General features: G+C 47.6%; 1 protein-coding gene and 1 long non-coding RNA gene across 2 annotated transcripts in view; one reads left to right on the top strand and one right to left on the bottom strand.

Moving 5' to 3' along the window:
• LOC140429183 (organic cation/carnitine transporter 2-like) overlaps positions 1 to 26,950 on the top strand; it is a 157,692-nt gene that overhangs the window by 25,854 nt on the left and 104,888 nt on the right. Inside the window, exons 3-4 of the mRNA XM_072515850.1 lie at positions 17,665 to 17,836; positions 22,481 to 22,622. Of these exons, the coding sequence (XP_072371951.1) occupies positions 17,665 to 17,836; positions 22,481 to 22,622 (314 nt within the window). The remainder of the gene's footprint in view (positions 1 to 17,664; positions 17,837 to 22,480; positions 22,623 to 26,950) is intronic.
• The window catches only part of LOC140429184 (uncharacterized), a 32,948-nt gene continuing 25,548 nt past the window's right edge, over positions 19,551 to 26,950 (bottom strand). The window contains exons 3-4 of the long non-coding RNA XR_011949009.1: positions 25,134 to 25,282; positions 19,551 to 20,222 (exon numbers count right to left, since the gene is read on the bottom strand). This is a non-coding gene — a long non-coding RNA (uncharacterized lncRNA). The remainder of the gene's footprint in view (positions 20,223 to 25,133; positions 25,283 to 26,950) is intronic.

Genomic DNA, 26,950 nt, shown 5'->3' on the forward strand with positions numbered 1-26,950 from the left:
ACTTGTCAGAAGCAGACATATTTATAGTAGATCGTTTAGTCTGACTTAACATTTTAGGCACCATCTCTTGCTGAATTTGCGCGGCTGTCCGCGCTGCACAATCTGCTTGTTCATTACCAACGTCAACTGGGGTCTTACCATTTTGTGTGGGCAGCGCATTTAATGACGAAAATCTGCGCGGGCATAAGGAGGGCCTGCAGTAAGTCATTAACTAAACCCCGGTGGGATATTTGACCACACATAATCATGTCAGGTTGTTCTGACGAAATATCACTCAAATCGTCCCTTATTGTGGTAGTTTCCTGAATCAAGGCTAAACAGTCGTGGCCAGGTGCGTCTTCATGGACAGGGGGACCACTAAGAAAACAGGCTGGATTGATAGTGGTACAGTGTTTAAATGTCAGACGTGGATTGTTCAAAAGGTATATCTCATACCTATTCTGACGAGCTGCGGTAAGATGCTGAGTCTGCAGTTGCCTCAGCAGTGCGATGACCGAGTGGGAGCTATACACCGTAATATCCTGTTGGAGAGTGAGAGCATGTAACGGCTGTGCGATGGCATTGATTGAACGTAAATCCTGTACTAATCAGTACTAGTCTGGCTTGGCTGGTTTAGGCACAGCAAGTATGGGGGTGTTACATTCTGATTGGTAAGGGACCAAAATACCCTGTTGCAACAGCTCTCGGATTAATTTGTCCATAGACGGGGCTGCAGTCGAGTGTTAATCGTTTCAGGGACCTCAAAATATTTTATGGCAGTGTCGTCTGGCGTGACTTGAAGTGCGTACTCTGTTGGATCTGAATGATCCACTGCCCTCCTTACCATAGGCCCCAAATCCCTGGCATGGTACTGGTCATGGACCTGACGTGTAATATGAGGGCTTACTGAAGCTGACTGTGGCCATAAATGTGGTGGTATTGTAACAAAATCGGCTGTACCTTCTTTTCCCGTGACTGTGGCTGTAACTTTGACTGGCCATTCGGTCCCAATTAATGGCCGGTATTTGTCCTCCAACTCCCTGTTTTGTCCGGTTCTGTCATAGGCCAGGGTAACGTGATGCAGCGAATGTTCAATGTCTAACGTCCACCACTGGGGGGCGATAGAAATATAGCACTGTTGTCTCATCCTCCATGATTTAACCGTTACCCCCTCGTCTCCGCACTCTAGCTGTAGCTGGAAGATACACAGTAAATCTCGGGCCAACAAGTTACAGTCCAATCCAGTAGTCACTACAAACTGATGATCTGCAGACTTATTCTCGTAAGTGACTGTCACAGGTTCAGAAATAGGATACTCACACACCTGTCCTTGGAACCCCGACAAATGCTGGGTGTGATCAGATAGTGGGAGGCGAAGTTCTGATTGCAGAGAAGACATGGCTGCTCCAGTGTCGATGACAAATGGGTGATGTTCATCTCCTATCTGCAGAGAGATAATAGGTTCCCTGTCCGATTGGAGAGTCCTTATGACTAAATTAGCTAGTCAATCCTGTGTTGGGAAAGGGTTTGCCTGGGAGAAGTCAGTGTATCTCGTCTGTCCTCCCCTTGGTGGGTACCCCCTCCTTCTGCTGCCTGTCTTTTAAAGGGGCATTCCTGTTGCCAGTGATCTGCACGGCCGCAATTAAAACATGCATTGCTCCCTCTATATCTGCCCCGTCCTCTTCTCCCAGTAGACCAATGGCCCCTCAGAGGGGGCGGCGGTTGTAAAGCTGTTGGTGCATACGGTGGGCCATAAAAAGGAGCTGAGGGTCCCTTTGGGTCGGTTTGATATCCTCCCCCTCGCTGATCCACCCACCCAAAGTCACAATATTGGGGCTCCAGCTGGTAAGCTACCATTTCTGCCGCTTGTTGGGGTCGCAGATCATCCTTTTTCATTACATACTCAGTCTTAATCTTTGTAACTGAGCCTCCTTCCTGGCCTACACCCTCCTTCCAATAAAATCTGACTGCCCTTGCCATCTGGTAAGGGTCGTTCTCTGTCCAATTCATGTTATTACATTTCACAGCAGTAGCCACGGAAGGTGGTAGGCAATGCATTAACATAGCACAATATTGAGGGGAATTCTGACCATTTCGATATGGCAAGTCGTCTGACTGCCCATAGTAGATTCCATTAAAACGTTCCAGAAATTCCTCTGGCTCTTCAATCTTCTTCGGTTTTAGGTCTAAGATAGCAGAAAGATAGGCTTTTGAAATGTGCTATTCAACGCATTCAGGATTTGTGTCCCTCTATCATCGTCTAACGCATGGGCTTGCTGAAGTGCGGCGTGGCTAGCATAATTCAAGTGATTAAGATGATTGCAGTACTCTGCTGGGGTTAAAACCTGCTGGACTAGGGCCCAGAGGTCCCTAGAATCAGCTTGATAAATTGTGATGGTAGTTCTCAGGGAATCCACGAAAGCAGCAGAAGATTATTTTCTATCTGGGATTGTAGCCATAATAGCCATCATCTCACTGGGTGTCCATGGGAAATAAACGTCTATCGTGGGCTGGGCCCCGGCAGTCACTGCGTCAAGGTTTGGTATCTTCCTAATCGGCAACTGTCTCCGAGTCTCACCAGGGGGCACTCTAGCTATTTCCTCTGGTTCTTCCAAGACTTCGACGTCCCTCCCTGTCACTAGAGGGAGTTCTTTCTCTTCAGAATCATCCCTGGCATCTCCCTTTGTTCTCGAAATTTGCGGTTTCCCCTTGGTCTGAAGGGATTTAGGTGGTATGCTTAATTTTTTCTGGTTAGGATCAAGCCCTTCTCTCGCTGTCCGAGATCGGGTCCTAGAGCTAACTGGGCTTGTGGAACAGAGCTCCTCTTCCCCTACTGATCGTGAAGATTGTAAATCGGGACTCACGCTATCAACCAAAAGGGCTGGAGTGACTGGCATGATTGGGATCTGGGGAGCAGTGACTGGATATAAATTATTATACTCTGGTGGTTCTGGAATTAGTGCAGACAATGCTACAGGTGCAGTCGAAATCCTTTGCTGACATTTTCAAATTATCGAATTGGTCATTTTCTGTCAATTCAAGGCCAGCCATTGAACTACGTAGCCCATCTTTTGTTTGACCCGAGCCTTTCCTGTCTTTACTTGCGCGTTTTTTTTTTTGAATGCACATTCCTTTTTCAAGACCTGTAATGTTTTTTGGTTACCCTGTTCACTAATTGAAATTCCCATTTTAAGGGCATTGTCCAGACAACTTGATAACATGATCTTATCTCTTTCCTCTTGACAATATTGTCTCCATAATCTAATTAACTCTTTAGCTTTCATACTTTGGCACTTTCTTTTTTTAAATTATATCTATTTTATTTGCTTATTTATAACCAATGGTAATTTTTGCTCCTTAGAAAAATGATTGAAAAGGTTCTAAAAGTGTTCTTTTAAAACTTAAAATGTTTGAAAATTCAAATTGAATTACTGCAACTTGCAAGCTTTGCTCTGATCTCAACTCAGAACTAAATTTACGATTTGCTTAACACAAACTTGTATAACATTTACAACTTAATTAATTCTTTATCTTAACAATTTTTCTTTTAACAAGTTTTTCTTACATTCTCAAAAATGTTGGCTGCTATCAATGAGGGAGCAGTTAGCTGCGGTGATGTATACCGGAGCAAAGTCAACTGTCATCTCCAGATTTACACTTTTTAAAATGGTGTCAGTGAGTTTCTTTAAGTTTCTATTAATTCACAAATAAAATAAGATAAACATTATTTCAAGTAAGTAAAACTTAAGATTCTGGCAATTTCAATCAATTGCTTTCGAAAATAATAACTTTTATCAAAGAGGTGGAGAAACCCACTGGTTTCCTTTAATTAATTCAAAACATAACTTTGCTGGAGTTCACTAACTCAAAGGAAATGTATCCGATTACACTACAGGCTGCTGCTGTTATCTCAAGGCCTGAGTGAGAAGCACTGTCTGTCGTCTTTAACTTTGGCTGCTGCTGTTAACCCTTTGAGAGACTTCTGCTTTAACTAACATGCAGGATCCAGTTCTATGGATGTTCTTTGTTTTGAAATTTATCCGAGCAATTCCCCATAATCTCAACTAGTCCTCAGAACTGCGTTTTTCGCCACTACAGTCCAAGGGGACAATTTTAGCTTAATCAACTATAGATTTAAAACACTCACACATGGAATTGAATCATCTGTTTTAGATGTCGCATCAACCCATAACCTAACCCAAGCCAAATCAGAACTGACATATGGAGTTGAACCATCTGTTTTAGATGTCGCATCAACCCATAACCTAACCCAAGCCGAATCAGAACTCACACATGGAGTTGAACCATCTGTTTTAGATGTTGCATCAACCCATAACCTAACCCAAGCCGAATCAGAACTCACACATGGAGTTGAACCATCTGTTTTAGATGTCGCATCAACCCATAACCTAACCCAAGCCGAATCAGAACTCACACATGGAGTTGAACCATTCAGATTTAAAAATACTTATTTAACTGAACCTTCATCTGCTGAAGTCACATCAGTTCATCAACAACACAATTAACCCAAAACTGAACTATCAATTATGATATCCCATCAGTTTAATTTTCTAATCCCCAGACTGACCTTTGATTTCGTCGAGACGATCTTTCCGTACCAACCGCGAGTGACCAGACTAATCAGACGATAAGAAGAGGGGAAAAAGCAATGCGTGGTCATTTTCCAGCTATCCATTGTGGGCCCCTTCTTCCCACTCTCCCTGTTCATAATCAGTCTAATTCTGATTTCGCGGTTGGTCAGAACCGTCTTGAGAAATCCCGGGTTTCCGGCACCAAATGACAAATCAAATTTCTTTACCCGTCAGCCTGGCCTCAATAAAAGTCGAGATGGATTTGCAGGTATTTGCCGGATGACGTTCAGTGGTTCACTAGGCACGGGGATGGAGCGGGACAGTGTATCGGCAATGATGAGCTCCTTGCCAGGTGTGTAGACCAGGTCAAAGTCGTACCTTCTGAGTTTGAGGAGGATGCGCTGCAACCGAGGCGTCATGTCATTAAGGTCCTTGTGGATAATGTGGACCAGGGGCCTGTGATCCGTCTCGACTGTGAATGCCGGCAGGCCGTAGACATAGTCGTGAAACTTGAGAATGCCAGTGAGAAGGCCCAGGCATCCCTTCTCGATTTATGCATACCTTTGTTCGGTGGGCGTCATTGCCCTTGATGCGTAGGTGACAAATCAAATTTCTTTACCCGTCAGTCTGGCCTCAATAAAAGTCGAGATGGATTTGCAGGTACAGCATTAGTTATTTTATTTGGCTTGCAAGCCTGATTCATTTCACAGAGGCATAAGACACATCTAGTCTCCTACACCCCGGAAAGCGAATGAACAAAGAGACAAAGGGATTTCTTCAAATAAATTCAAATGGTATCAAGTTTCACATACACGATTCCCATAGGTCATCCTATACCCCTCCTGACCTGGTCATACATTCTGATTGGCTCACTTCTCATCCCTTCCTCTGGCCCCCTTATTACCCAGCATCCTTTTCTCCTCCTTTGGTGGACACACCTCCTCCTTGCTTTGCCATGTGGTCTGAAATCCTTTGTCTGTGAACTCACCAGAATGAGACTGGCCTATCTCTACATTACAGTAACTAATATCTCTAAAGTAACTATTTTATATCACATTCGTCATAGGCAACCGGTGCCCAGGATGAAATGTCATCGCGTTGCAGCAGGACTGCACCGATGCATCCTGGCTCGCATCTGTCGAGATTTTTGTTTCCCTGTCTGGGTCGAAAAATGCCAATACAGGTGCAGTGGTGAGCTTGGCTTTCAGCTCCAACCACTCTGCCTGATGGGCCGCCTTCCACTCGAAGGCAGTGGACTTCTTCACTAGGTTTCGTAGGGCCGTGGTGTGTGAGGCCATGTTTGGGATGAACCTGCCCAGAAAATTGACCATGCCCAGGAAGCGCAATACCGCCTTGTCTTGTCTTCCGGGACCTTCATGGCTGCGATGGCCTTGACCTTGTCTGTGTCAGGGCACACGCCCTGCTGAGAGATCTGGTCTCCTAGGAACCTGAGTGTCGTCATGCCAAAGCAACATTTGGCCCTGTTCAGCTTCAGGCCATTGGCGTAGACACGGCGGAATACCTGCTGGAGACGGGAAACATGCTCTTCAGGGGTCGTGGACCATATGATGATGTCGTCAACGTACACACGAACCCCTTCGATGCCCTCCATAATCTGCTCCATGATGCGATGAAATATCTCTGATGCTGAGACGATGTCGAACGGCATACGGTTATAGCAGTACCTGCCAAACGGTGTGTTGAAGGTGCAGAGCCTTCTGCTGGACTCATCCAGCTGGATTTGCCAGAATCCATGTGACGCATCTAACTTCGTGAAAAACCTTGCATGTGCCATCTCACTGGTGAGTTCCTCCCGCTTTGGGATGGGGTAGTGTTTACGCATTATATTCTGGTTGAGATCCTTGGGATCAATGCAGATGCATAGGTCTCTGATGTGTTAAGTAAGTTGGTTCAACGTTGACTGCAACTGGATGCAGTGAAACTAGAAACAGGGAAACAGGCTTCTGACACAGGAGATGGTCCAACACTGTTTTATTGAACTTCCTGATTGCTGTACATAGTCTGCTGTGAGTTGACACTCTATCAATCTAACTGACAACCTCCTACTGACTTGACCAGACTAACTCTCTACCTCATGGTGATAGTGCTCACTGGCTTGTGCACTCTTACTATCTCAGTAGCTGTGTCCTGTCGAGAGAGGGAGAGTCTTAATGCCCTGTGTGCTTTATAGTGGTGGTGTCCTGTCTGGTGATTGGTTGTTATGTGTTGTGTGTGTTCATTGGTTATCCTGTGTGTCAATCACTGCCTGTCTGCATCTCATTATATACATGAGTGGATATTATGACAGTCTCCAGAGGGTTTTTTAACTACCACCATCGAGCTGACCCAGTCAGTCGGCTCGGTTACCCTGGAAATGATCCCCTGCTGCTGCAGCTCCTTGAGCTGTTCCTTCAGGTGCTCCTTCAGCGGAGCCGGGACCCGGCGTGGTGCATGGACCACTGGCTTGGCTTCAGGTCGCAGTAGGATCTTGTACCGATATGGCAAAGTGCCCATCCCGTCAAATACATCTGGATACTGAGCGAGGATGTCGTCAATGCCAGCTTGAAGATCCACGTTGGAGGATGTCGTTGAATAAACCCGCTGCATCAGGTTTAGCTTTTTGCAGGCATGCGCGCCCAGTAGGGATGCCCTGTCCGGCTTGACAATTTCAAACCTTAGCCGTGCATGGGTACTCCGGTTGGAGACGAGTAGATGGCAGGACCCCAGTGCCGTGATGGCATTACCGTTATAGTCCAGGAGATGGCAGGCTGCTGGAAGGATCATGGGGGGCTTCTTGATGCGTTTGAAGTCTGCCTGTGAGAGGAGGTTGGCAGAAGCACCTGTGTCCGGCTTCAACTGGATGGAGCAGCGGTTGACCTGCATCACCGCACGCCATTCGTCCTCCAAATCCACAGCGAGGATGGCCTGAATGCGAGATGAGTTAGGTGTGGCATGTTCACATGTGGTAATGATGCCCACTCGGTGGGCGGACTCCAGGCACTCGTCCTCTGGATCAGAATCCTGTAATCGTCGTTGCACATTCTGGACGTGTCGTCGTTCGAATTGGGAATGCTGGCCTCTGACTGGTGGTGCAGACCTGCACAAGGCTGCATAGTGTCCAGGCTTCCCGCAGTTTAAACATCACCTGCCTCTTGCAGGGCAGTGTCCCTTTAAGTGGGCGTTGCCACAGTTCGGGCACGTCATGACGCGGCGTCGTGACACGGTGTACATCGTCGCACATGCGCAGTGCGGTTGGTAGACGTTTACACCTGCGCAGTGTGGGTGATATCCCGTTCGCATCGCGCATGCGTGGGGCTCCGGGAAAAATGCGCGAGATGGCCGCTGTCTTCAATGCTGAGATGCTGCATCTGGGAGATGGCCTGCGCACTCACTGCCTCGTGGGAGGCAGGTTTCTCATTTTCAGCCGATTTGTATTGGGAATACCGATTTTTTGCGTGCTTATGCACTGTACATGTTTCAATCGCGACTGGCAGGGTCATATGCTTGATTTTTAAGAGCTGCTCTCTCAGAGGATCAGAGTGAACTCCAAACACGATTTGGTCTCTGATCATGGAGTCAGCAATATCACCAAAGTTGCAGGACAGCACTAGCAGGCGGAGGCTAGTTAAGAAGGCAGTGCAAGATTCATCTTTACCTTGAAGACGTTGTTTGAATATGGAGCGCTCGAAGATTTCATTGGTGTCCACTTCACAGAGACTATCGAACTTGTCCAGGATGGTCTGAAACTTTGTCTTGTCCTGGCCTTCGGTGAAGTTAAACGAGTTGAAGAGTTCGATGGCTTGATAACCCGCTGTTGAGAGGAGAAGCGCGATCTTTCTTGCATCAGACGCACCCTCGAGGTCTGAGGATTCGATGTACAGCAGAAACTTTTGCTTGAATATCTGCCAGTTGGCACTGAGATTGCCAGAGGTCCTGAGCTGGTGAGGAGCTAGAATCTTCTCCATGGTGCCGGGACACATTTGCCGGTCGTTGCGGAACGGACTGAGGTAAGCCACCTTAAATTAGTAGTCTCCTGGTATCATGTCGTGTTAAATACACTGGTCTAACACTGGCTGCAACTGGATGCAGCTTAGATCAGAAAGATACTCCAGACCTTGAAGTTAATTCAATCACGTTTATTGAACTAATAGCACAGTTAGCACATTTCCCTGTGAGTTCGACTCTCTGCTAATGTAAGTGTGGTTACTCTGTCTGACTGAACCAGACGAGCTCTTAGCCACATGGTGGAGGTGTGAGATTGTAACAACACCCATGACTGACTCTCTAGATGTTCATCAGTGGAAAGAGGCGGAGTCTGAGTGCCTCGTGTCTTTTATAGTCAGATCCCACCCCTGAGTGTCCTGCCTGCTTACTGGTCATGTCCTGTTCTCTGTGTCCATTAGCTGCTTGTCTGTATATCATTATGTGTGTGTCTGCATATCATGACAGCCAATACACTTAGAAAATCTTGGTATAGAGCCACCTTCTGCTATAGGCTACAACCTGAGGGCATTCATGTGCATCCTCGGCAGCAAAGTTAGGATTGGAGCCTCCCCCTCCACGCCGTCTCCTGGCTTGTCCTACCACCTTCCTGGGTGAGTCTCCAAACTGGAGATTGCGCTGGGCTATTATCTCTACTGTAGTCAATTAGGAGTCCCGAAAAGGAGGGTCAAAAATAGTTCATTTCCTACTCACGCTGGGAAATACAATAACAAAGTAACTGTCCAAGTCCCAGCTGGGACCATACTGAGATGTGGGCTCCTTCCTGGGCCAGCTTCCATTTCAGGGAATTAATGAGCCCTGTGCTGGGCCTCTGCTCCACAGCAGGTGGAGCAAGTACTCCACGAACCCCATGGGGAGATCAATTGGATTGTGTCTGCCGGTCTCATGGGGGTTATAACAGACGCCCAGTTACCACTTTGCTATGTCTTCATGGGTCCATCCTCTTCCAGCTCCTTTACTGCAATCCCTATATCCCTTATACCTAACAGGAAAGCCAGTAACAAGAGTTAGTGTTTAGTGTCCAAGCTAAGCAGAGTTGGATGAGTGGCTACTGAAAGGAGTTTCAAATTTCAGTGAGAAGGTTAAAACGGTAAGACAGCCTAGAAGGCTGCAGAATGTGTCATTCCACAGAGAACGCTGTGAGATCTCAGTTAGGAAGCCTCGGGCCTAAAGCCACAGGTTTCGAAGTCAGATTGGCCTTCTTGAAAGTGAACCCTCGGAAAGCAACAGGTCCTGACCGAGTCCCTGGTCGTGCACTCAGATCCTGCGTGCACCAACTGGCGGGCGTGTTCGGGGACATCTTCAACCTCTCCCTACTCCGTTCCGAGGTTCCCAAGAAGACCACCATCATACCGGTGCTAAAGAAAAATCAGGGAACGTCCCTCAATGGCTACCGTCCGGTGGCCTTGACATCTATCATTATGAAGTGCTTCAAGAGGTTGATCATGAGACATATCTACTCCATACTCCCAAAATGCCTTGATCCTATGCAATTCACATACCACCACAACCGGTCCACAGCAGAAGCTTTCTCCCTGGTCCTACACACATCTCAACAACAAGGACTCCTACGTCAGACTCCTGTTTATTGGCTACATCTCCACCTTCTGATTTGATTTGATTTATTATTGTCACATTGATGCACGAGCAATGACCACTAAAGCGAGGTTGTAGTCCAACTGAAGGCTTTAATAAGCTAGATGTTTCCCCCAGCAGCTCAGGTACAGAAAGAAGGCTGCTGGGGCGGCATGGGCTCTTATACCCTGCCTTGCAGTGCGGAGCTACCATACAGCTTGACCAATAGGAAACATACAATATCTACCAATGGTGTTCCAGCATTACCAGGTACCATAATACCTCGACACAGACTACCACATTCACCCCCTGTTAAGAAAAGAGTCCGGCGGGGGTGGTGGCTTGATATTACAACATGGTAATGTGGTAGAAATTATAGTTATGGAGGTACCATAATACCTCCGTACACCGTTTTGTAACTATTTACAATTCTATTTACTATTTACAATTTATGATTCATAATTAACTACACACTTTAAAATTAAGCAATCAGTCGATCGGGGGCCCTAGTCGTCCTCTGTGATCGTCAAAGCTTCGGTGGTGACTCTGGTGGAGGATCGGGCGTCTGTGACTCCGGGAGCATGGCCTCGATCTCTGTGGCCGCTTCAACACCCCGAGACGGTGCTGGTGGGGAAAGCGGTTGACCTGGGAAGGGAGCATCTGCGGGGAGCGTCGGTGGGTGGGGGGCCTAGACGGGGGGCCAGCGGAAGGACCGATCCTCCTGTAAGGTGCACTGGTGGGAGGGAGGGTGGGACTGGTGGCTGGGGTGTGTATGGGGATCCGGCGGGCGCCAGGTCTCGTAGGGAGACCGTATCTTGTCGGCCGTCGGGATACGCCACGTAGGCGTACTGGGGGTTAGCGTGGAGAAGATGGACCCTCTCGACCAACGGGTCCGACTTGTGCGCCCGCACGTGTTTTCGGAGCAGGATGGGTCCGGGAGCTGCCAGCCAGGTCGGGAGCGAGGTCCCAGAGGAGGACTTCCTGGGGAAGACAAGGAGACGTTCGTGAGGTGTTTGGTTGGTCGTGGTACAAAGCAGTAACCGGATGGAGTGGAGGTCATCTGGGAGGACTTCCTGCCAGCGAGAGACTGGGAGATGCCTGGACCGTAGGGCCAGTAGGACGGTCTTCCAGACCGTTCCGTTCTCCCGCTCTACCTGCCCGTTACCCCGGGGGTTGTAACTGGTCGTACTGCTCGAGACGATGCCCTTGCTGAGCAAGAATTGACGCAGTTCGTCGCTCATAAAGGAGGACCCCCTATCACTATGTATGTAAGTGGGAAACCCGAACAGTGCAAAGATGCTATGGAAGACCTTGATGACGGTGGTTGCGGTCATGTCGGGGCAGGGGATGGCGAATGAGAACCGTGAGCACTTGTCAATCACATTCAGGAAGTACGTGTTGCGGTCGTTGGAGGGGAGAGGGCCCTTGAAGTCCATGCTGAGGCGTTCAAAGGGACAGGAAGCCTTTATCAGGTGCGCTTTCTCTGGACGGTAGAAGTGCGGTTTGCACTCCGCGCAGATTTAGCAGTCCCTGGTGGCTGTCCTGACCTCCTCGATGGAGGAGGGCAGGTTGCGGATCTTGATAAAGTGGAAAAAGCGAGTGACCCCCGGGTGGCAGAGGTCCTTGTGGAGGGCTCGGAGTCGGTCCACTTGTGCGTTGGCACATGTGCCACGGGACAGGGCATCAGGATGCTCGTTTAGCTTCCGGGACGATACAAGATCTCGGAGTTGTAGATGGAGAGTTTGATCCTCCACCGCAAGATCTTATCGTTTTTTATCTTGCCCCACTGTGCATTATCGAACATGAAAGCAACCGACCATTGGTCAGTGAGGAGAGTGAATCTCCTGCCGGCCAGGTAATGCCTCCAATGTCGCACAGCTTCTACTATAGCCTGGGCCTCCTTTTCGAGTGGCGGATTTCAGAAGCATGGAGGGTACGTGAGAAGAAGGCCACGGGTCTGCCCGCTTGGTTGAGGGTGGCCGCCAGAGCTACGTCAGACGTATCGCTCTCGACCTGGAAGGGGAGGGACTCATCGATGGCGTGCATCGTGGCCTTTGCAATGTCTGCTTTGATGCGGCTGAATGCCTGGCGGGCCTCTATCGACAGGGGAAAAGCTGTGGATTGGATCAGGGGACAGGCCTTGTCCGCATAGTTGGGGACCCAGTGGGCATAGTAAGAAAAAAATCCTAGGCAGCGCTTCAGGGCCTTGGAGCAGTGAGGGAGGGGGAACTCCATAAGGGGGCGCCTGCGTTCAGGGTCGGGGCCTATCACTCCATTTCACACTACGTAGCCGAGGATGGCTAGGCGGCCGGTGCTAAACACGCATTTATCCTTGTTATATGTAAGGTTAAGGATCTTTGCGGTCTGGAGGAATTTTCGGAGTTTGGTGTCATGGTCCTGCTGGTCGTGGCCGCAGATGGAGACATTATCGAGATACGGGAATGTTGCCTGTAAACCGTACCGGTCAACCATTCGGTCTATCTTGCGCTGGAAGACCGAGACCCCGTTGGTGACACCGAAGCGAACCCTTAAGAAGTGATAGAGCCGCCCATCTGCCTCGAAGGCAGTGTATTTGCGGTCACTAGTGCGGATGGAGAGCTGGTGGTAGGCGGACTTAAGATCCACCGTGGAGAAGACCTTGTAATGCGCGATCCTGTTTACCAGGTCGATATGCGGGGGAGAGGGTACGCGTCCAGCTGCGTAATCCTGTTGATGGTCCGACTGTAGTCGATGACCATCCTATGCTTCTCCCCGGTCTTTACCACCACTACTTGAGCTCTCCACGGACTGTTGCTATCTTAAATGACTCCTTCCCTCAGTAGCCTTTGGACCTCTGACTTAATAAAGATCCGATCCTGGGCACCACTGCTCCTGGTGGCGACGGGTTTGCAATCCGGGGTGAGGTTCGCAAACAGGGAAGGAGGATCGACCTTGAGGGCCGCGAGGCCGCAGACAGTGAGGGGGGGGGGGGTGGGGTATAGGGCCGCCAAATTTGAAAGTTAGACTTTGGAGATTACACTGGAAGTCTAAACCTAGGAGTGTGGCCGCGCAGAGGTGGGGAAGGGCGTAGTGCCGGTAATTTCTAAACTCCCTTCCCTGGACTGTGAGGTTTGCTACACAAAACCCCTTGATCTCTACTGAGTGGGAACCGGAGGCCAGGGAGATTTTTTTGATTAACGGGTTGGACGAGGAGAGAACAGCGCCTTACTGTGTTGGGGTGTATGAAGCTCTCCGTGCTCCCAGAGGCGATTAAGCAGTACGCCTCGTGCCCGTTGATTAGTACTGTTGTTGTAGCAGCTGAGAGTGTTCGAGGCCGGGTCTGGTCCAGGGTCACCGAGGCTAATTGCCGCAGTTGAGTGTTCTCTTTGGGCAGTGTGCGGTCAGCGGAGCTGGGGTCCTGAGAGTCCAACCAAGATGGCGGCTCCCATTGGTTACTCATGGCTGGGGGTGCACAAAATGGCGGCGCCCATCCATCAAACTTGTCGGGACAAGATGGCGGTGCCTGGGGGCTGCACGTGGCCCTGGAGGAGGAAGATGGCGGTGCCCACTGGCCACACGGGGACCGTGGAGAGGGTTGTGGTGGCGGTCCGCATTCGCCGCCGGAGACCGCGAAGACAGCACGGGCCTGGCATACCACCACGAAGTTGCCCTTTTTACCCCATCCCTTGCAGGTGGATGCGCGAGCCGGGCAGCGCTGCCGGGGGTGCTTGGCCTGCCCGTAAAAGTAGCAGCGGAGCCCCCAGGGGTTGTCAGGCCGCCTTGCAGCACAAGCTTGTGGGGGGGATGGGGGATGTCTCGGGGTCGGCTGCGGAGGGGTTCAACGCTGCCCAGGGGGCTGCCGCGTGGTTGGGAACGTAAACGCGGACGTTTCTGGAGGCCAAATCCAGGGAGCCTGCAAGGGCCCATGCCTCCTTGAGGCCTAGGGTGTCTTTTTCCAGCAATCGCCTGTGGATTTGGGAGGACGGCATACCTGCCACGAAAGCGTCCCGGATCAAGAATTCTGTGTGGTCGCTCGCAGAAACTTGCGGGCAGCTGCAGTTTCTCCCCAACACCAGGAGCGCACGATAGAATTCTTCCAGCGATTCCCCAGTGATTTGTCGCTTCGTTGCTAGCAGGCGTAGACCTGGTTTACCGGGCGAATATAATGTCCTTTTAGCAGCTCCATTGCTGCATCGAAGTCGTCCGTGTCTTCAATGAGGGTGTAAATTTTCGGGCTCACCCTTGAGTGCAGGACTTGTCATTTCTGTTCTCCCGTGGGTGTGTTTTCGGCCATTCCGAGATATCCTTTAAAATACGCCGCCAGTGCTTGAAGGTTGCCACTGAGTTCGCCGCGTGGGGGCTGAGTTGCAGACACTCCAGCTTGATTCGAGATCCATCCTTTTAAATCAGCTTATTAAATTGATGCACGATCAATGACCACTAAAGCAAGATTGTAGTCCAACTGAAGGCTTTAATAAGCTAGATGTTTCCCCCAGCAGCTCAGGTACAGAAAGAAGGCTGCTGGGGCGGCACGGGCTCTTATACCCCGCCTTGCAGGGCGGAGCTACCATACAGCTTGACCAATAGGAAACATACAATATATACCAATGGTGTTACAGCATTACCAGATACCGTAATACCTCTACACAGACTACCACACACATGTATTAGTATACAGTGAAAAGTATTGTTTCTTACATGCTATACTGATAACGCATACCGTACATAGGGAAGGAAGGAGCGACTACAGAAAGTAATGTTACAGTCATAGCTAGGGTGTAGAGAAAAGATCAACTTAACACAAGCTAGGTACATTAAAAGTCTGATGGCAGCAGGGAAGAAACTGTTCTTGAGTCGGTTGGTACGTGACCTCAAACTTTTGTATCTTTTTCCTGACAGAAGAAGGTGGAAGAGAGTATGTCCAGGGTGCGTGGGGTCCTTAATTATGCTGGTTGCCTTTCCGAGGCAGCAGGAATTGTAGACAGAGTCAATGAATGGGAGGCTGGTTTGCGTGATGGACTGGGCTACATTCACGACCCTTTGTAGTTTCCTGCGGTCTTGGGCAGAGCAGGCTCCATACCAAGCTGTGATACAGTCAGAAAGAATGCTTTCTATGGTGCATCTGTAAAAGTTGATGAGAGTGGTACATGCCAAATTTCCTCAGTCTTCTGAGAAAGTGGAATTTCTTAACTATAGTGTCAGCATGGGGGAACCAGGGACTAGGGTCAGGACCAGGCCTTCAACACCATAATCCCAGCCAAACTCATATTAGAACTCCAAAACCTAGGACTTGCCTCCTCCCTCTGTAACTGGGTCCTTGGCTTCCTGACCCATAGACCACAATCAGAAAGCATAAACAACATCTCCTACAAGACCAGGTCCTGAGAGCGTTACCGTGGATCCCTGGAATACTACTCTAGTGACAATACAACTATGCCACTGCCTTCCTAAAGACTCATGTGGATGTGTTCAGTAAATGCCCTCCATGTTTCTACACAAAATATAAAAGTTAGCGGGCTGGATTCTCCACATCCCCGTGCCGAAACCGCGTTTGGCGCGGGGGCGGAGAATCGACCTTCCGGACGGAATTGGGCCCTGGTGGGGGGCAGGGAGATTGGGCACCGGGGAGGCCTCATGGGCAGCCAGGGCTCTGATCGGGTCAGGGGGGCAAGTTTCTTCATGTGGGTCCGCAGCCCAAATCCGTCTGGTGCTCGGCCGCTGCAGGCCACTGCCGTGCGCATGCATGGAGCCGGAACCAGACGTGTGGGGGCTCATATCTGCAGCCAAAGCTCTGTGAAGCACTCCGGGTCCCTGCTAGTCCCCTGAAGGTAAGTGAATCGACTGTTATTCTTTTTCCAGGGAACTCGGGAGTGCAATGCCTGTGTTTTTACGCTGGCGAGGGGACATAGCCCCATTTTGGAAAAATCCAGCCCAGGATCTATTAGCCAGGCTTTACCTCAGGATATGACTTGTCCAGTAGTAACATCAGCTGGGATCAAAACCCTGTTCCACTTGCAGCAATGAACTGGGGACCCTGGAATCTTGAGACTCTGGAATTCTACCTCGATATATCTTACAGATGCAGACGTCAGATTGTGCAGCTAGAGCCTTGGTTCTATACAGTATAGTTTTATGTATGAGTGAACAACTTCTCATTACAAATATCCCCTTGTGTCATTTATATTGTGTAAGATACTGCTTATCTTTGAGAAACTGGGGTTATTTTCTGATATTTAATTTAACCCAGCAATTTGAACTGTCTTTGTTCTATGGTGACCTCCACTTCATGATTGTCACTGTACCAAAGTCAGACAGGCTAATCATTCTTGGTGACTTCAATGCAGGAGTTGGCCCAGATCAACAGGCATGGGAAGGGGTGGGGGGGCCATCAGGAAAAACGGTATAGTCAGCTGTAACAGTAATAGTTTCCTCTTACTGAAGGCGTATGCTGAACTTGAACTCTTAATCACCAACACAGTGTTTGGCCTCCCTAATTGCAACAAGACATTTTGGGTACACCTCATTCTATGGATTGGCACCTAATGGATGGCACAGCCGCCTTCGAAAGCAAATGGATCTCAGAGGCAGAGAGGAAATGCAAGGAGAGGAATATGTTATCCTCAGTCGAATATCCGGTTTAACTTTTTCTTCTCTTGCTGGTGTCTAGCTAGCTTTCTGAAATCACTCCTTGTATCATATGTTATTCTCTAAGTCTGAATAAAGATTGTAGACTTCCAGTTAACATAAATACTTTATTCAATGGGTTTGTTCTGTTTCCAGAGCTTAATTAGATGTAACACAGTCAAGAGGTATGACCAGTGAAGCTAACGTTAACTGCCTATGCTGAGCTGTCTCTGTCTGCTGCTGCTCACTAGCCCTGTGCTTCTGAAAGAGGTGGATCCTACCTTGGGCTGGAGCCTTTATACCCGTCTCTGATGCCCTCTAGTGATGCTGTGGCTGTTACATCTGTCTGCAGTCCCTGGTGTATGTGCAGATGTATGTACAGATGTACAGATCACTACAAGGAACTCCTGAACCAGCAACTTGTCCAAAGCCCATTTGTCTGCGGTTTGCTCTCCAATCTGCAGGGTATTCGGGGTTATGGGGAGAAGGCAGTTCTCGGAAGGCAGAGAATGGGGATGAGAAAATATCAGCCATGATTGAATGGCGGAGCAGACTCGATGGGCCGATTGGCCTAATTCTGCTCCTATGGTCTTCTGGTCTTAGAAGTTTCCAGGTGCAGATTGTCGTTAGCAGTTACTTATGTACCGGCCGGAACCCTACCAAACATCCCAGATGATGAGCTTCACCTCAAAGAATGAACAAGCACCAAGGAATTTCATCCAAATATATTTATGTGTCTGTTAATGATGGTACACAGTGTTGTTTTCTATCCCTTAGTGTCAATACAATTGTGTCTTGGAGTTGAATTGCTTAAACTTCAAAATTTGCATTTCCAACAAACCTGCCATGGTTTTGCATTTAGAACAAACCTGCCATAATCTAATTTAAACTATTTCTTTCCTTCACTGAATAGGAACTGAACTCCTTGGCAAATCGGAAAGGTCTGCTTACTCAACACTTGGTGTCTGCATGTTTTATGCCATAGGCTATGTCATTCTGCCAATCTTTGCCTATTATATCCGAAATTGGAGGATGCTACTATTAGCTTTGACCATCCCAGAGGTTTTGTATATTCCTTTTTGGTGGTGAGTTATTTTTTAAAAATTGTTGTCAGTAATAACAATGTGCCTTCATTTGGCACCGTGAATGTCATAAAACATCACAAGGTGCATCAAAGGAATGTCAGCAAACCAAAAATGTAAAGTTATATCAGGGCAGATAAACCTGATCAAAAAGTTTGGTTTTAAAAAGCACCTTCAAGGAGGAAAGAGAGGCATTGAGGCAGGGAGGTTTTGGAGGCCTTGAGGGAATAACCACAGTGCTTAGGGCTTAAGCAGGGTGAGAAGTTTTGAAATTTAAAAACAATTCTGACTAAAACGGCAGCCAGTGTAGATCATTGGGCACTGAGGTGATGTGAACTGGACTTGAATTAAGTTAGGACATAGAAAGCAGAGTTTTGGATGAAGGTTAGCCAGGAGAGCAGAATAGTCAAAACTGAAGGTAGCAAAGGCATGAATAAGAGCTCGGCAGTAGGTGAGCTGGAGCAGATGGTGGAGTCAGGTTCAATTAAGAAAATTGAAGCTGGTGGTGTAGGTGATGGTGCAGATATAAGGTCAAAAGCTGAATAAGGAATCAACTATGACACCGAGGTTGCAAATAGACTGGTTCAACCTCAGATAGGTGGAGGATGGAGTTAATAGAGAACAGAGTTTGTGGACAGGGTCGAGAAGCAACAATTTCAGTCTTCCCAATATTTATCTTATTTATGAATGAGCCTCAGGCCGTCACTTTCGGACCTAAAAGGTGCCGAGCCTACCTCAGATTACCATGGCAGGGCAAGGTATCAAAAATCTGAACAATAGGTGAAGTTAGCTGTTTCACGCTTCAACGATACAATAGCAACACAAGTGATATTCACCACTAACAGGATGCTGCCATCAAGTCTAAAAGTTAAACGAGTAAAGTGGCATACGAATTTCAGTGCCTGTGTGATGCTTGGTATGTAGACATATGTCCCAAATATTGGTGGGTTGCATCAAACAACATTTTTTGTTGTTCTCAATGGGCAAAATGCAAACGATACCTAACCAGCCCGAGCTTGCAGAACTCAAAACACAATGTCCCAATATTAAGTAGTCATTCCGTGATTGGATAACATTTGCCAATTAATCCTCAGTGTGCTAAGAATTACGCTGACAACCAATTTAAGATTGTCAGTCAGGCTCGTGGTGCATTTGCATGCATAAAAAGCTACATTTATTAATACAGACAGAAAGAACTTGTATACATATTGGCCGGGATTCACCGATATCGTGGCCAAGTGTCAATACCGGCGCGAGCGGTGACGGCGTCAACGGACCTCCAGGCCCTGTAATTCTCCTTTTCTTCAGGGGCTAGAACGGCGCGGGTCTGCGCATGCACGCCACGGCTGTCTCCGCGCCGGTGTATGCGCATGGTTGCCGTCTCCGCGCTGTCCCCCAGGCAACACGGTGGAGCCCTACAGGGGCCCGGCGCGGAGGAACATAGGCCCCCACCGGAATGAGCGCGCTCGCCGGTCGGTAGCCCCCGGTCGCGGGCATGGCCACTGTGGAGGCAACCCCCCCCCCCCCGGAGTCGGACCCCCCCCCCCCCCCCCCCCCCCCGCCCCCCCCCCCCACCAAGACGGCCCCCGCAGCCAGAACGCCGAGGTCCCGCCGGGTGGGACCATATGTGAATTACGACGGCGGACTCGGCGGGCACTCAGCCCGTCGAGCGCGGAGAATCGCCACGGGGGCCACTTTCAACGGCCCCCGACCAGCGGTGCAGCGTTCGCGCGGGCGCGATCGGCAGCCCGGCGTCGGAGTGGCGTGGCAGGATTCTCACGCCCCACCCCCGGCGATTCGCCGACCCGGTGAGAGGTCGGAAATCCTGGCCCTCGTGCCTGTTTCAGCTAAACAAAATAAGTAACAGCCATTCACTGGGTTATTCTTCAGGGCAGTACCTTGATCAATCAGAGTCTATCTGCCTGGTTTAAATCTCAAATAATGCCTGACAGTTAACTGTCAGTTACCATCAACTGGTGAGCCAGAAGACATGCCCATTTAAACACATCCAGTTTTTGCCTGGCCAGTGGCCCTGGGAAAGAAGTAGCAGATGGTGGGTAAGGAGAACAGGAAGGTGTGATTGTGCATATTAGTGGCTCTCAGCAGTGTTGTGGAGACAGAAGGACAATTGTTTCCATGCAAAACGTGTTGGTGGACGGCATTAGGCTGCATCCATGGCTGGAAAATGTGCAAGAAGCAGTTCAAGGCCTGGTCAAGCAGCCAGTCTCAGGACTATTCGCAATTGGGCCTAATATCTGCTCCAGGAAACTGCTATGGATGTCTGAACATTGTCCAACCTAATAGAATGCCGAACAAATTTCAATCGGTTTTGATGACGCAGCAGAACAGAATGCTCCTCCTCCAGTGTTTTTCTTTTAGCCTGGCGCATCTACAGGAAGACAAAAATAGAGATTCAAAAGGGTTGCTGAGGGGCAATGTCCACATACTTTTCAGTAGGAGGAATGGCACTGGGGGGATTGCAATCGTGAGGAGCCGCGTATCTGACACATAGAACATAGAACATAGAACATTACAGCGCAGTACAGGCCCTTCGACCCTCGATGTTGCGCCGACCTGTGAAACCACTCTAAAGCTCATCTACACTATTCCCCTATTGTCCAATTGGCAGCTAGGCACCTTGTTTTCCCCTTCTCTCACTCCATTAGCTAGCCGCCTCCCCTTCTCTATTGGAATGAAAGGACAGAGATTGGGAGGCCCACCATTTGCACCAGGTTTTCCCTGTGTTTTGTGATGGCTTCTCCTTCAAAGGAATGCGGAATATGAGAATGCTGTTATGAAATGTAAACATACCGAGCGGTCAGCAAGCAAACCATAATGGGGTTGGTGGCAGAGATGTGAACCAACAAAGGCTTTCAAAGAGATTTTTTTGCATGAAAAGAAACATTTGCAGGAAAACATTGAGGATACAATTCACCCTCACTTACCCCATAGGATTTGATGGGAACCCCTTGAAACATTTTAATAGAGTCCCGACTTTTGAAGAAATTAGTTTTAAAATCAGACTGACCTCTCCTGCCAGTCTGCCGACACCAAATATTTTATGTGTATGATTAGAGTATTAATACACATAGTAACATGCCTCATTGACCTTTGATTATCCACTTAAATATGGCAGGTGGGCTGCCTACTCTGCCACCTGTCCATTGCCCATATTATCATGGGGGTGAACTCGGGGCAGTTGGGAAGGTGGCGGGATGGGCAACCGCCCTTTTGTACGCACCCCACTGCTGTTAACATTCTCAGCGGAGGCAGGTAAAATGCAGCCCATTGGCCTAGCCAGTGACATGCCATGAATGAGTTAAAAAAAATAATAAAAATGTGGGGGTTATACATATCAGGAAAGGGTTGACAGGCTGATCTAGAGAAAAGAGAAGGCTGAAGGGGGCCTAAAAGAGGTCTTTGAAATTCTGAAATGTTAAAGTGGGTGCAGAAAGAATGTTTGGACATGTGGGGAAGAGCATAACTTGAGGCCATCGATATAAGACAGTCACCTAAATAACTGGCTTTCAAAGCAGACCAAGGCAGGCCAGCAGCATGGTTCAATTCCAGTACCAGCCTCCCCGAACAGGCGTCGGAATGTGGCGACTAGGTTTTTTTTTACAGTAGCTTCATTTGAAGCCTACTTGTGACAATAGGCGATTTTCATTTTTTTCATTTTCACCAGGAAGGGAATTCAGGAGAAACTGCTTTACCAAAGAATATGGAACTTGGTGCCACATAGAATGGTTGAAACAATTAGGGGAGATACTTTTAAGGAAAATTTGATTTGCATGCGAGCGAGAGAAGGATAGAGAGCTATGTTAGATGAGGAAGGACAGGAGGCTCAAGTGGAGCATAATCACCTTATTTTTGCTGCATTCCTTCAGGGGATGTTGGGCATCATCAATCAAGTCAATATTGGCTTTCACGTCCATTTTGGAGGGCAGTTAAGTCAAATCCAGATAAAGACGGCAGAAGATAAAGTGTGCAGAAAAAGGCTGGTCAGCCCTACTGTGCCCAGCTGGTGTTAATGCTCCACTAGGAAACTCCTCACAGCCCTCTTAATCAGATCCTGTGCTGGCACACCTTTCTCTATGTACTGAGGTCCAGCAGGTTCCACAGGTTTTTGTTAATTTATTTGTTCATGGGTGTCACAGGCTGTGCCAGCATTTAATTGCCAAGATGTGTTTTAATGAGAATCGACTCATGGCTGTCGTTAGACTTTTAATTCCAGATTTCTTTTGAATTCAAATTTCACCATCTGCAGTGGTAGGATTTGAACCTGGGTTCCCAGAGCATTACTCTGGATCTCTGGTTAACTAATCCAGTGATGGGGCAACACGGTGGCGCAGTGGGTTAGCACTGCTGCCTCACGGCGCCGAGGTCCCGGGTTCGATTCCCACTCTGGGTCACTGTCCGTGTGGAGTTTGCACATTCCCCCCGTGTTTGCGTGTGTTTCACCCCCACAACCCAAAGGTGTTCAGGGTAGGTGAATTGGCCACGCTAAATTGCCTCTTAATTGGAAAAAATGAACTGGGTACTCTAAATTTATTTAAAAAAAACGAATCCAGTGACAATACCACGACGGCACCGCCTCCCCCAGGTTATTGCGCTGACGTCTGCTTTATTTGTACTCTTTTTGTTTAGGCTTATACCTGAGTCTCCCAGATGGCTGATCTCTCAGGGCCGAGCTACCGAGGCAGAGAAAATAGTGCAAGCCTTTGCAAGAAAAAATGGCATCACCCACGTTGGGGTGATATTTCAGCATGTCAATACCCAAGAATATACGGTAGTTATTTCACTTCTATCACTCTTTCTATCTTCGGCTGTTATTCAAATATGTCAAGATCATGCAACAATATTCCTCTGCCTTGGAGTCATAATCTATATTTAATTATATTTACTCGCAATAATAGTAAAGTCGAAGAACATAATTTTATATTGTAGCACTTATTTTTATTTATGGTATCTCCTCTGGTTGAATTTGTTCTGGATGGCAGGTTGTGGGGAATAGTTAGGGAAATTTGAAAGGAAACAGGCATGGAACTGGTCCTGGTGTAGTGAGGATGAATATTCTCTCTGTGCTATCATTTCTACAATTCAAAAATGATCAAAGGTGTTTCTTAAATAACCATCTTGATGCGCTAAATTTAGCATTCTGATAGTAATTAGTCACCTGATAGTACAGGACTGGGAATTGTTGAAAAAAAAGCGACATAGAGTCAGAACTCTCCAGAATTCCAATTTCTTAAGGGAAAAATTATATACACTGCACGAGTAAAGGGGTACTGATTGGTTGACAAGGCAGCCCTGATTGGGCGACACATCGCCATGATGAAAGCACCAGGGAGTTGAGTAGGTTGGCCCTGGAGTCAGTGGAGTTTAGAAGAATGAGAGGCAACATTATTGAGACATATTGGATTCTCAGGGGGCTTGACAGGGGAGATGCTGAGAGGTTGTTTCCCCTAGAATCATAGAATTTGCAGTGCAGAAGGAGGCCATTCGGCCCTATAGGAGAGTCTAGGACCAGAGGGCATAATCTCAGAGTAAAGGGTCACCCATTTAAGACAGGGAGTAATGAATCTGTAGAATTCTTTGTCACAGAGAACTGTAGAAGTTGGGTTATTAAGTATGTTCAAGGCTGAGAAGACAGATTTTTAATCAATAAGGGAATCCAGGGTTATGAGGATAAGGTGGGAAAGTGGAGTTGAAGATTATATCAGATCAGTCCTGATCTCATTGAATGGCAGAGCAGACTCGATGGGTTGAATGGTCTACTTCTGCTCCAATGTCTTATGGGCTGATAGAGTTATTGTTCCGCATGCTTTTTGTTTATTCAAAAATGTGAAATGGCTGGACATGTTCCTTCTTGCCTGCGGAGGAATGGTCTTTGAGCTTCTAGCAAGCATTAGTGTGAGCCCGACTGAACATTTTAAATTGGTTGTTAGTGTAATTCTTAACGCATTCAGCATTGTTCAGCAAATGTTGCTGAATCTCAAAATGACAGCTAATGCTAGACATTAAAGGGTGTATCAAAGCTATCACGTGAGATAATGACTATACTGATCAGATCATTACTCACTTTGTACTGTGCATACTCACAAATGGGCTTAAGGCCGCCACTTTTGGACCTGCAAAGTGCCCACCCTATCTCATATTATCCTGGAAGGGCAATGTATCTTAAATATTTGAGCAACAGGTGAAGCTAGCCATTTCACATTGCTACTATGCAATGGTGTTCTCCATTAACAGTATTCTGCTGTTCAAGACAAGAAGACATTCTGCCTACCACACAAAGAGCACTGTGATATGTGATTTTCAGTACTGGTGCGATGCCAGATACACAGGGTAAAGCCCCCACGACTGGTGGATGTGTCAAACAGCACGTTCTTTTGTCTGAACACTGGCCATACTCAACCAACCTGTGCTTGCAAAACTCAGACCCTCAGACCATAATGTCTAACGTTAAATGTGATTCTGCAAATGTGCGAAGAATTACGCTAACAAATGATCTATTTATCAGTCGGGCTCACAGTGTAAACTTACTTATTCTTGCTAAAGGCCTCAGTATTTTCACATGCAGCAACTTATCTGCTGCAGGCAAAAGGAACATGTCCAGACATTGGACCTTTTTTGAATAAACAAAAGCGTGGGGGCAAATAACGTCCTGGTGCATTTGCCATGGCAACATCTGGACCAATCAGAGCTGACTTGTCAACCAATCAGCATCCCTTTTCTCATGCAGTATCAATTGTTCCCTTTCAGTTTGGCATTCTTGCATCTGTCCTGATGGGTGCAAGATGAAAAGCTTCAACAGCATGTCTCTTTAAAATCAGTTACCTGCCAAAGAGTTAAATGGAATGGCTCATGAAATCCAAACTAAATCATGGACCAATGTGTCTCCGGCTCTTATATATAATCTCCTTCTCTAAAACGGTAATGTTAACACATGCCCACAGATCACAGAGACAGGAGTAGGGCCATGGGATCCTTTGAGCCTCTTCTGCCTTTCAGTCTATTCATGGCCAATCTGTATTTTAACTTCTAGTTCTGTTTGCCCTTTGTAAATCTTGCTGAACAGTACCGTCGTCGATATGAGTTTTAAAGTTTTCAATTAACCCTTTGATAACTTTCTTCAGGAAAATGTTCCCAGTTTCTACTACCTTTTGCAAGAAGTGCCTCAAACGTTAACCCCTAAAAAGCCAAGCTCTAATTTTAATGTCTGCCCCAACCTCTATTCTCGTCTCTCCATCGGAGGAAGTCTCTCTTGTCAATGAAATTCTTCAACCTACTTACCTACCTCAATAGACAACCCTTTAGTCTCTATACTCAAGAGACTACAGGCCTAGTTTGTGCCACTTGTCCGCACAATGTAACCCATTTAGTTCAGAGAAACGAAAACCAAACGCTGTCGATGCTCAAAATCTGGGAATACTCAGCTGGCAGAATCTGTGAAGAACGAAAGAAGAATGAACATTTCAGTCAATGACCTTTCATCAGAATGGGGAAAAGTTAGAAATGTCATTGATTTTAAATCGGTCATATGTGGGAGTGTGGAGAAAGCACAAAGGGGAGGTCTGTGATAGGGTGGATGATGGGAGTCTGTGAATGACTGAAAGTTGGTGGTGCAAAGCCAAAGGTAGTAGTAATGGGACAAGTAAGGAAACAAAAAGTATGTATGGAGGAGGTGTGAATGGTAGAATGATGAACAGCTGCCTTCAAAAAAACGGCTCTTAGAGAGAGCTGGCCAGCTGAGCACATTCCCCAATTTTTCCCACAAACCTGCCAATATGTTTTCACCTCAGGCAACTATCTGATTTCCTTTTGAAAGTCACAATTGAATCTGCCTGAACCACATCCTCAGGCAGTGTATTCCAGAGACTAACCACTCGCTGCGTTAAAAAACATTTCTGTTCATGTCGCCTTTAGGTATTTTGGTTGGAGGTCAATCATCACAGCCCCCAGATGCCACTGCAGCAGTTCCTCAGAGTAGTGCCCTAGGCCCAACCATCTTCAGCTGCTTCATCAATGACCTTCCTTCCATCATAAGATCAGAAGTGTGCTGAGTATTTCTTAAATGGTAAGAAATGAGGAAGTGTAGATGTACAAAGGGATCTGGGTGTCCTTGTCGATAAGTCACTGAAGGCTAACATGCAGGTGAAGAAAGCTATGAAGAAGACAAATGGAACGTTAGCATTTACCACAAGAGGATGTGCGTACAGGCATAGTGAGGGCTTGCTTCAATTGTATAAGAGCTTGGTTAGACCACACCCGGAGTATTGTATGCAGTTTTGGTCCTCTTATCTCAAAAAGGATATTATTGCCACAGAGGGAGTGCTGCAATGGTTCACCAGGCTGGTTCCAGGATGGTGCAACTGGGTCTTATGAAGAGTTTGGGAAAACTGGGTCTGTATACTCACAAGTTTTGAAGAATGAAAGGTGATTTAATTGAAAGTTCCAAACTACTTAAAGGAGTAGACAGGGTAGATGCAGGTAAGATGTTTCCCTAGATTTGGGAGTCTAGAACCAGGGGGCACAATTTCAAAATAAGAGGGATAACAATTAGGACAGATGAGGGGAGAACAGGGCGGCACGGTAGCAGTGGTTAGCACTGTTGCTTCACAGTGCCAGGAACACGGGTTTGATTCCCGGTTTGGGTCACTATCTGTGCGGAGTCTGCACGTTCTCCCTGTGTCTGCATGGGATTCCTCCGGGCACTCCGGTTTCTCCCACAAGTGCTGAAAGCTGTGCTTCTTAGGTGAATTGGACATTCTGAATTTACCCTCTGTGTACCTGAACAGACGCCAGAGTGTGGTGTCTAGGGGATTTTCACAGTAACTTCAATGTGGTGTTAATGTAAGCCTACTTACGACAATAACAAAGATTATTATCATGTGCAGACTCCGCACAGACAGTAATCCACCAAATCAAACATCTTTGCATTTAATTTTATCTGCCACTTGTCAGCCCATTCCACCAGCTTGTCTGATTACTCGTGAATGAAAAATGAAATGAAATGAAAATCGCTTATTGTCACGAGTAGGCTTCAATGAAGTTACTGTGAAAAGCCCCTAGTCGCCACATTCCGGCGCCTGTCCGGGGAGGCTGGTACGGGAA

The sequence above is a fragment of the Scyliorhinus torazame genome, chromosome 9, assembly GCF_047496885.1.
Source record: "Scyliorhinus torazame isolate Kashiwa2021f chromosome 9, sScyTor2.1, whole genome shotgun sequence".
In the NCBI taxonomy this organism is placed as follows: domain Eukaryota; kingdom Metazoa; phylum Chordata; class Chondrichthyes; order Carcharhiniformes; family Scyliorhinidae; genus Scyliorhinus; species Scyliorhinus torazame.